Source organism: Tigriopus californicus, chromosome 8, assembly GCF_007210705.1.
Source record: "Tigriopus californicus strain San Diego chromosome 8, Tcal_SD_v2.1, whole genome shotgun sequence".
NCBI lineage: Eukaryota > Metazoa > Arthropoda > Copepoda > Harpacticoida > Harpacticidae > Tigriopus > Tigriopus californicus.
Window position 1 is genome coordinate 12,154,658 of NC_081447.1, and position 11,534 is coordinate 12,166,191.

At 42.0% G+C, this 11,534-nt stretch overlaps 1 protein-coding gene across 1 annotated transcript; it reads left to right on the top strand.

Annotated features, from left to right (window-relative positions):
- The first annotated feature begins 330 nt into the window (after positions 1-330).
- LOC131885374 (zinc finger protein 345-like) lies at positions 331-3,145 on the top strand. The gene is made up of 2 exons (XM_059233404.1): positions 331-595; positions 1,423-3,145. Exon 2 carries the CDS (start codon positions 1,431-1,433, stop codon positions 2,826-2,828), a length of 1,398 nt encoding a protein of 465 aa, XP_059089387.1. The 5' UTR covers positions 331-595; positions 1,423-1,430; the 3' UTR covers positions 2,829-3,145.
- Positions 3,146-11,534: the final 8,389 nt, after the last annotated feature.

An 11,534-nucleotide genomic window follows, 5' to 3' on the forward strand; every position in this document is an offset into this window, starting at 1 on the left:
TAAGACAAACATCACAGTCAACTCGGTCAACTCGCACCACTCGCCCATTGAATTTTCAATAATTCAGTGATTTTGAGCGAGTTGTGTTACAAAACCCTACTAAATGAGCATGTTTGGTGTTAAACAGTGAACGCACTATCAAATTGGCTCAATACCACAATGCTAATTGCCTGGACAAGCATGTAAAGTGGAAAAAATGTCATAATCCAACGTATACACAGTGCGGTTTGGCTGGGCATGTTATCTTTGATTTTACTCCATGGAATAACATCAGTTGTCCATGAACGTGTTTACTTGACTAGCCCTATTGTGATGACGATTGCATCAAAGCTTCCATGTAACGCAATGCCACATTTCTTAATCACGCAACTAAAATATCAAAATCGGACTCTAAAAGTCCGTTTGAGATCCGAATGTCAACAAGTTAGTCGTACACACTTAATACTTTTGAGACGGTTGAGAGTTGAGAGAGCAAAACGATCAAAACGATCCAAGCGCATTGCGAATGCGATCCCACTTCCAAGACAAGGCATCCAAAGTGGAACCGCGGGATCAATCCCCGTAATCGTACACCTTCATCCAAATTAATGCCAAGGTCAGTCACAATCTATTCGACCACTGGAACATGTGTTTTCTCATCCAAATCAATACTGTAAGACTTGTCGTACCCTATGGTCTTTGGCCAAGCACCTGGACCATCCCATCATCGTGCCTTATATGAACGTGCTAAGTTTGATAGGCGTGTTAATCTTGGGGCCTACACATTCCCATGCCTTAATCCCTCATGAAGTAGGGAAAAATTCTAAATAATCGTATAACTTCATCCCAATTCAAGTACATCACAGAGATCGCTTGGACGGAAGATATCGAAGGTGTCCACCACCCAAACTCGCAGACCTTTAGTGGCCAATTTCTCCCGCCCCAAGGCCACGAAGTCCGTCGCTCCGTGTACATCAATTCCAGTGTGGAACCCCATCAATGCGATTGCGAACATGTGGTGCTGGTCCTGTTGAGCCTCAGTCAATTGGAGGCCGATGCCTTTTGTCCCCATTGTCAATGCAACTTCCAGATCCGCAATTTAGGCATGAATCATCATGATCCTCTTGATCTACATGGTCTTTCTCTTGAGTCAGAAATTGCCGGGGGTGGATTACCAGGATCATCACATGGCCCCTGAAACAGAGGATGAAGATATAGACATGGACGAGCATTGGGCCCATGGCACGCCCATGTGCACTTTTTGATCCTTGGTCATCCATTCAATGGAGAACCAACAATCCAGGCGGAAGAAACAAGTTGAGGAACAGAGGCGGAACTTCTACGATCGTCATTGATGTTGAATTGATACATTTATATATTTAATAAACTAGTCAAATTTTTATGAGCCATTTGGCAATGAATGCGTCTTGTTCTATATTCTAGCCTGGAGTATGGCGGGTCAAACGCCCACAATGAGAGCATTCAGGGTGAAAGGTGACGATAATGATGATGACGATACGCAAGTGCAATATGTCGTGGCCAGTCATTACGCCGTGTTTTGCGATCAGGATGAGGTATTTCTGGATCTGGATTGTTCGATTGTAAACCTGAGCGGCCGGCCTCAATCGGTCCACGTGGGTGAGCATGCACCCGATCAATCGGGTCCATGGGATTGGATGGAAATTTCGGACAGCTCATCTTGGCTTTTGAGAAGTCCGGGCGAGTCCGATCGGTCGTTTGAAACCTTCGATACCTTGTACCAGAACATGATTGCTCGGTACTTGGGTCAGGTCGACTTTACGCTGAAGGTGGTCGATCTCCGAGCCATGAAGCATCTTCGAAGAAAAGGTAAAAACCAGGTCAACCGCCAGGATCAGTCCGATCTGGCTAATGGTTCGTGTCGAGTATTTGTCGCGCCCGAGATGGACCACGGCCAGTCAGCCCTTCGAGTTGGTGTCATCATCGCCTTGTTGCACCACAACCCTACGAAATGTGAGGCATCCGTCCCATTGAACATCGAGTCCGTCATATGCAGAGGATGTCAGATGGTCCAAGAGGACATTCGAGCGGGATGTTGCCACTCTTCAAAATGTCCGAGTCCACCCATCGGTGACCCAGAAATCATGTGCTACATCTGCGGCTTAAGTTGTTCAAGTACTACAAAACTGGAAACGCATCTCGTCCACGACCACCAGGAAACGGGGAGTTTCTTCCCTTGCTTGAAGTGTCGGAAGCACTTTTTCCTCGAAAAGGATTGGATAGCCCATCATCGGAACAAGCACTCAAGTTTGGCCAACGGGTTCCCGTGTCAATGCGGCCGAGAGTTTGTGACTCAAGGTCAACTAAACCGCCATCAAAGGCAAGTGCACGAGGATCATCGCCCATTTCCTTGTTCAAATTGTGATCTTAAATTCAAGTTGAAGGAGCAATGGACCAAGCATCAACTCGTCCATGAAAGTGTCAAGAGGCACGAATGCAGTTTGTGCCCAAAGACCTTTCGAACCCGGTCCAATCTGAAGCAACATCTAGTCAGATGCAAGAAGGCTCCCAATGTAAAGGCCACGAGGAAAGGTTCATCCCATGAAGACCAATCAGCTGCCCCAATCCATAATTTGTCAAACCCTAGTCCGACACCACCTCAAGTCAGAAGTCATGTCAAGAAGCAAGCTAGAAATGAATTTGTGACGGTGGACAATGCTCGTTACTTCATTAAATACGCCCAAGACGCTGACATGACCGAAAGTGAACGAGGGCGAATCGATGAAATTCAAAATCAAGCTTCGGATGGAGAATCCATCCTTGAGCGAATACCAATCCTCATTATTACTCAATCCAAGCTGAACCATTGAGAAATGAGAAACTTGGGCGCTTTCAACGCGCGTTTACTGACCCTCTCGGCCGTTCAAATACTTAACAAAGGCCACGATGTGGATACGCAAACTCAGACTTGGACATTCAATCCAAACACCTACGATTTCTCCGAAACAAGAGACATGTTCAAGGTTTTTCTTTGTTTCGGTTGATTCGATAGAGAAAAATGCTCTGCTCAAAATTTCGGGCTAAATCCGGCTAAAGATTAACCATTTGATCTTATGTAACTCAGGACCTGATACGTAAATCGTTTTATCCTTTTGGGGGAAATGCATCTCAATGAGTGCGAACTTAATCTCGAAATCATTTATTATTCACGGAGTAAAATTCGGTGGGGGAAAAGCAACAATGCGCGTATGCTCAGGTGGCGGTCAGAATTTCTTCTCCTAAAAGGTTTTCTCATCCTCATCCTCAATGGATTTGGTCCAAAAGCAGGATTTTTCAAGGTTAAAAGACCTAGTCAGAGATTTGATAGCTTTAATCCATCGAAGGACAGTCAGTCCGTAATAAAGACTTTATCTGAATAGGGGCCCTTATTTCCAACGTCAGACAGCCCACAATGTCCCATCCATATGGCCTGTGGAAGGGTTTTGGATGGGCTGGATATGGTGACAAGGAAGCAATCCTCGAACAATGTCTGCTTGCCTTGGATTGAAGGTCCTTCAGCTGACTTCAGGTAGAACTAACCAGAGGGATGACGTGGACACCTGGATCCAAGAAGGTTCTCACCTCTTTCTCCACAGGACAGACAACAAGCTTGATCACTTCCTCCGTATAGTTCGCGCCGATAACAGAGTTGATGGTGATACTTCTTGGCCTCCAACTCCTATCCTTGAGAAGGGAAAATGTTTCCTCTAAGGCGACCTTACTGCGGCTTTCCTCGCTGGAAGACGATTGATGTCTTGTCTCCTTCGTTGTGTCTACTCTCTTAGAATTGCTTTCTAACTTCTTCTCCTTACTTTTGAAGGTTATTTTGTGATTGGTTTTGGCTTGGGTTTTTTATACCAAGATAGCTCATCACCTTTCTCTTGTGGTCGGCAATCTTTCCTGGATTTAGAGACATCGGCTTGTCCTTGGAGAATGGCGTCTCTTTCCCCCTTCCAAAGATTTACGTGTGCTTTGTGACGAGAGTAACCAAATTCCAAGTCCTCATTGGAGCTACATAGATTACTATGTTTTCCCAATCCTCATGTGCACGGAACACAGACTTAACTTACAAAGCGCGCTCTGAAGTATAAAACGTAAAACACATTTGTGTCGCCTGAAAAAGATGAATAACATACGGAACACGGTGTCCGAACTTGTTATGATCTACAGAGCCCTTTGCAGCTTTTGAACTCTCCAGCTATTAAAGATAGATATATTATTAAATGCTTGAAAGTAATGACAACTGAGGATCAAACAAGTCTAATCAATGTTCTCCTATACTAATATTTGTCGGTCTCTCCTGATCTTTTCCCGGTTTCGTCCTTGGTATTTTTTCCTTTTCATCTACATTTTTGCGTGACTCTTTCTCATTGCACATTTTCTAAATGAAAAATGTACTTTTACACCCACCTCTCGGAAAGTTGCTGTTTGAAACCAGCGCAACCTGTAGCAATGGCAGATTTCCTCTTTGTCTCTTCTTTGCCATCCACAGAGTCAAGTGTCAAGATGTCCGGACTGCATGACCATTAGGCTTTCAACTCATACGTACCAATATCATTGTCCTCTTCCATGATTTCAACCAGGTTATGGAGCGGAATTCAATAGTGTCCTCTAGATTACTTATTAGTGTACCTATACACGGCGACTTTTCAGAAATGATAATATTTCTACGGAGCCTTTAGGGCTGAATCATTGGCAATCCATGTTCATTTATGGCTCTGATTTGAAAAAGAAGTCTATTTCTATGTGTTCAATCAAAGGATTCTGTCTGATGGCACATTATTGAATTCTTTCGTGAGAGCATCCACATGCTCTCAATGTTTGACAGATAGCCTATATCATTTGAATTCAGACAAGTGCGATATGCCAACCTTTGCAAGATGAGCAACAGATGTTTGTAGAAACATATCATCCTTTAGCCTTTGCCTTTGAAACTTTGAATATCTTACGAATATTTCGTAGACTTCCTTACTGCAGTTTAACAAGAGAACAAGATAAAATTGGAATTGTCATATTGTTATTTAACTTGTAATATTTTATGCATCAACGAATAAGAGTTGGCAGGTATGGCTTGCCCATGAATATACGCAACATTGGGACAACATCAAAATAACAAAATCTAATATTAATGTGCATGTCTAGGGACAAATTGTCTTTTCGCATTACTGCATGTTTTTCGTAAGCAAAGCAGCAACATGAAGCATCTCCTAGAGATAAAAAGTGCAAAATGCTGTAACTTCCACATTTTGAAATTTCATGTACTCAGCCAATATTTGGGTTGCCACTAAAATCGTAAGAAGTTTAGTGCTCATAAATATTTTAGCCTTAAAACTAACTTTCCTTTGTTCATTCATAAATCACTTAATTATCTCGAGTAGAGAGCTCAAACATTTCCATACCACGAGAGAATGGGGAAGGTACGAGTATGATGAAAATGTCAAACCAATCGCAATATTTCAGCTAAATGGTGCTGATTTATTTGTTTAAGCAAGGATGAATTTCACTTCAATTTAAGTTAAATATGACAATCAATTTGACATTTTCATCATAACTTCTCCAACCTCTCGTGGAATGGAATGAAAATGTTTGAGCTTTCCACTCTAGATATCTAAGTACATTATGATCCATTATTTTAAGATAATAAGATAAAAGTAATAACAACACCTTCTTCGATGTGTGTTGGCCTTCAAAACATTTGACGTGTACAACATTCTTGATTAACAAAACCCAAGTCATTGGAAGGACCAAATGAATCCAGACAACTGTTTGCCAAGTTGAACAAGTAAAATTCACCGAGCATCTAAAAGTTGTCACAATATTTGTACTCGACAGGAAAAAACTTCGGTACGCTTTTAAGATAATTTTATTGAGGGGGTTGGTTTTTCACGGGCTTCTCTAACCGTTACAGGAAATGAAATCCCCAGTACTATTAAGATGAAAGGTTATAATTCGTCTTTTTACTTACTTGGTCTACCAACGAATTTGAGTTGTCAGACCGAGCTAGTCCTTGAATATAAGGTTGATCTGGAATGCTATCTAAAAATTTGTCCAAGTCTGACTTGAAAAATGCAACCGGATCAACAGGGCCTACGTATTCCCTGCAAATTTTACAGGGAAGCAAATTAAACAATGAAGGAGCCCGAGAAAGAAGAGATGTGGACTTCATTGTTCGAACTAGCCTCGATTCTCAAAGGCTTGAAGGTGCTCTCAAAACGCACATTAAGCCTCTGCGGTCACTAGTATTGACCCTAAATCCTGGGTTGGGACAAAGCTCATGGATGCTTTTGAAAACGTACAGTATCAGATACCTTTCGTACCTTCTCTGAACACTGTACAGCCCCAACTTTTCTACCCTCTCCCAATATGAGAGCTCTCTCAATCCTGTGATGTTGCTAGTCAATTATCTTGGACTTGTTCGACCTTTTGCAAACCTGTTGAACTCATTGGAGCCCAAATGGGTGAAGCATATTCAAGATGCGGCTGGACAATCGACTTTTACAGAGTTAAAATCTCTGGGCTTAAACCTGCGAAAGCGAGGCTGCCAAAGAGAGGAGTTTAGTGTATAGAATAAAAAGAACGTTTACAACTCGAAACGCCAACGTCCTAATGAAACTTTTTAAAGTGTATGTACGTCCTATTGTCGAGACCAGTTCTCAAGTTTGGAGTCCAGCCTTAAAGATCGGGATTCATTGTATAGAGAGAATTCAACGTTCATTCATAAAAATGCTAATTGGGCTGAGAAATTGCTCTTATCCTCAAAGACTTCGATCCTTGTCCTGTGAAACATTGGAAGACAGGCGCTTGCAGCTTGATCTAGTGTTTGCATGGAAAGTGGCGCACCAATATGCGTTACTGACAGAATCGTTTCAATTTGTTGGTCAAGATGATTCCTGTTCCACTCGAGCTGTGACGTCTTGCCTTTTTAGGAGGCCCCGCTTCCGTCGATTTTGCCGACAGCACACTTTCTTTGTGCGAGTTGTGCCCTGGTGGAATGAATTACCGAGGGAAACCCGCCAATGTCAGAGCCTTCGGATGTTCAAATCTTTTCTCCGGTCTGCCTTTACCTGTGCCCAATGACCCAATGGTTGATGAGGGTTTCTGCTAATGTCTTACTTTTGCCTACTTTTGCTTTCTTACATTCATCTTACGCCAATTTTATTCCTTTACCTCGTTTTTCTTTTCAATTTTTGCCAATCCTCAGTATTAACGCCTGTGTTTGAGTGGTACCAACCAGTAAACCAATAAACCAATATCCAACCACACAATTGAAAAGCTTTACGCACCTTCAACTGGATATGCTCATCGACCTTTCCATTATCTTGGAGGACTACAAGTAAAACCTTCATGGATGAGACCTGCTGAATGTCATTACCTTCATCATCTAATAGTGGAGTGTCTAATGACGTCGACCCAAAGGTCATTGAGAGGAATTTCATTCCATTCAGTGCCATGTTACTCGCAGCAACCCAAGAGTAGATTGGGTCCTGGACCTCTACCAGACAACCGGAGTTCTGTCCATTCTTACCAACTACCAATTCTAAAGGGTTACTTCCGGCACCGGGGTTTGAACTCACAACACCTAGGGGGATGATTCTTGCCTTATTCACGCTACCCCTCAAAACGCTCGGCTACACTAACTCCATAAACTTTCTATTTGCTGCAGAAAACTGGGAAAAACTGAAAAGGGGTTGAAATGTGAAAAGAGATGAGAAAATGGAAAATGAAACCCAATCCAGAACCTTGTGCCAAAACAGGCCATAAAGACCCTGATATTGAAACACTGTCCATCACATCTGTATTGGCATAAGCCTGTGAGGAGACAGGAAAGTAAAATATTTCGATAGCTATTGTTGTGAATGACCAGAAAAGCCCAGGTCTTGTCCCTAGTGCAATTTTCTATTCGGGTTATTATTCCGTTTTCTGTTTCACAATCCAGTCAGATCTTTTTCAGTTTTTCTCTTTTCAAACACAGAGCTATAACCAATGATTCCGTTACATGCTCCCAAAGACCCATGGGAAGAATGAATGATAAAAAAAATCAAGAGTGATATTGTCAATAATCTACTCTAAATATGTACAATTCCTAAATGAGCGCCCATGTCACATGGAGATGATCCCAGTTCTAATACGATAAGAATCGTAATCCTGTAGAATGAGCAAATAGTTCCAAGAGCTGAGCTTGTGGGATAAATATTTCAGTCTTACCTGTCAAATTTTAAATTTAAGTCAAAACCAATAAAAATATCACCTTCAACCACCGCCAAAGGCATGGCCACTTGCCTCCATTCGAGGTGTTATGTTTTGACTATAGATTTGTTTTCATGAAGGCACTCAGACATTACATAGAAGATGAGCGCAGTCACCATGCATGCATAGGCACTAGACGAGGAGGACCCCATAGAACATTGCCAAAGCTGACGTACAGATCAATGCCGACAGTGACCGGACAACTTGACCTAGGACAATAACCAAACACAACATATTGACCAAAAAACATGAATATGGAACAAAACCAAAAGTTAATGAGTCAACATTTGATGGGTATGCAAAAAATGTTAGCATCAGTAAGGCATTAAATAAAAAGCAAGTTTGATTAAAACATTATCAAACTTGATTTTCACACCTTGATTGATGTAAACATAACTTGATAACTTGCTTTTAATCATCAAATGAAGAATTGTGTTAAACCTTTCAAATTTGACATGTTTTACATCAGTTCCAAATTTGCTCCATAAGTTTGAACTTTTTGTAAGCAAACATGTTGGGCTTCATATCTGTAATGGGTTGAGTTGTCCACTGGGTCGAGTTGTCCACTGGGTCGAGTTGTCAACTGGGTCGGGTTCTCCTGGGTCGGGTTGTATGGGGTCGAGTTGTCCTGGAACCAATGCCAACCAGACCAAATCAAAGAAAGCAAAACAGAAATTGGTCCATCATGTGGAACGGTTTACCATGTACTCCATGTCGATCTGGGTCTCTTCAGGAGGTCTGTCTGCGAAGGTGCAGTATATTGCTGGTCGGAAATCAAGAATTTGAAGAAAAAAAACGAAGTGGTAGGAAGACAATCGACTTCAGGAGCATAAAGAAAGTTCAAGACATGATATATTTTTTTTTGGTTTCAAATAAAAATAGATTGAAAAATAAAAAATAAAATGAAACATATCAAGTAAAAGATTAATCCCACGATAAATCTCAGATTCCGAAACTTTTTGTTAACTATAGAGTCAAACAGAGGCCTAGTCTCATCTATGTTGGATTCTCCCCCGTATCATCCCTTGGTTGCCATTCGCCCATGTTAGGAACGAGAGCATGATTTGACATACCAGTTCCAGCAACTGCTGTACGGCCAAGGCGGATGTTAATAGCTCTTGAGATCATATTTATGCTGCAATTCTCAGTTGCTTAAGTTGTCAAGCTTTTTTGAAATATCTCGCACCCTTCCATGCCACTTAGTGTCGATACTTTATTCATCGTTTACTAACTCCCGAGTACTTTCTTTGGCTCGGTAGTTAATTATATCTTCTGACTGTCTTTTTCTTTGTGAACCATTAATGGTTTTGAGTTCTCTTTTTTTTAAATGCCAATGTAGGGTACCAGGACGCACTGTTCTTATTGTAATTTGGTGCACCAACAGCCAAATGAGGGCTCTAATGATGTATCCAAACAGAGCGACTTCAGTTCAGAGATGCAACCAAAATGACTGGATCAAATGGCATTAAATAATGCAGTAAAATATCCCTCCATTAACCACCTATTTCACTATGCCATCACCCTAAAATGGTTGCAAATGAGCCCTTAATAAGTAGCCATTTTGGACATTTCAGACTCTCGTCATTGCGCTTATTTTTCTATTGCCCATGATTGAATGCAGATTGAGAGCCTTGCAATTGTTTATCTCTCTCTCTCACTCTGACTTTGATTGGTATTTGGGAAGCTGAGAGCGATTCGTTATTTGTGAATCGGTGCGTTTCCATCTGACAATGCCCAGCAACTTCACCGTTTCGGTTGAAACCATTGGAATCAAGAACGACTTTTGTTTCAGAGCCTCATCCATGTGCAACAAGTGCTAATTCCAAGCCATTAGCTACACTGCAAAAATCAATCCGAATCAAGCTTCTTTGGCAACCTTGGTTGATGGCAAATTGTATCACTGAAACTGGTGATGAATGAAAAGTCTTCTCTACATCGCCTCAACCATCAGGCAAAAAAAAGTCCTCATGAGGAGGAATATTCATCGTGCCATTCAATGCAGAATGCTTTCATGCCATGAGTTTAGAAATCTGCATTGAGTCAAGTCAGTTCAGTTCATGTCATAGGGACCGATGGACTCTTTTCTGGGTAGCATTTTTGCCACGAGGAGGCTAAAATGTTCGATCGAGGTTTTCCGGTTCTCGTCGCGGAATGTCTCAAAAAAAATCTTGTATCCGCCTGGAGGACTAGTTCTACAGTAGATGATGAATAGAACGAAGAGTGCCAGTGAGATTGGACCCTCGTTGAAAAACGGTAAATAGAAATTCTATTGGCTGAGTTTGGTGATTGGCACAAGTGAGGATCTACAAAAGTCAGCTTTCAACCTGTATGCTCATTCAGGGCTGCCAAATCGCCGAACGAGGCAATATCACGACCTACGTACTGTTAAGTGCAGCATGTGTAGGCGACGGGAAATCCCAGAAATTACTCCCTCATGGTTGTGGATGCGAACAATGTTGCGAATCAGGAGCATGAACCAAGCGCAAATAGGAGCCTTCGTGTCGAACTGATGCGTTTCTGGTTAATTAGTTCGAGATGTGGACTTAGCCTCCGTCTCAAGGATCATTTCTATCAACATGACAATTAGTAATGAGCTTCAACGAGTACGTGAGCATCGCTCAAGCTCTTCGTACTGTGCTTTTTTTCTAGAAAGAAGGCTAAGCGGGCTTTGAAGAGATGGTGGTTGAGGGTGGGTGGTTGTGGGACTATGATTGGCAATACTTTACTCAAGAGATGACGCGATCACCCTCCAGAATGGTGAAGATTGGAGACACCTTCACCTCTTTTGTTTCTGCGCAAGGAAAAGTACAGATCATCTACTACACTCATCCATGGACTCTCCCGCCTAAGCAACACTACGTATATCAACGTGGCAGGTACCAGAACGGCTCGTTTATGTACTTGCTGGTTCGATAGGTAGATGGATGGATGGATGGATAGATAGATAGATGGACGGATGGTAAGACGACATCCAGCTCTGCTGAGAGAAAATTCTTCGGTGCCTCCATCCATTGGTTTGAGTTAGGGATAAGTCCAAGCTCGTGGTTTAGCTTGGCGATTCTTCACCATTGCTACAATTCATCGATGGTGTCACGGATTTTTTGAGTACTACTAAACTCAATAGATCAGGATTGTGACATGTTTTTTTCGCACAACACATTTGTCAAATGAACGAAGCCGGTTGGTTGATCAAAAATGGGGTGTGACAAGTGTCAAACGAATATGGGGCAACTGAGGACCCGGGACAAATGGCAGTTGCCATGTATTAACCAACCTTTTTTAAATAGATT

What these genes read in the sequence shown, in the direction of transcription:
- LOC131885374 (XM_059233404.1), top strand. Translation starts at nt 1,431, where the DNA reads ATGGCGGGTCAAACGCCCACAATGAGAGCATTCAGGGTGAAAGGTGAC.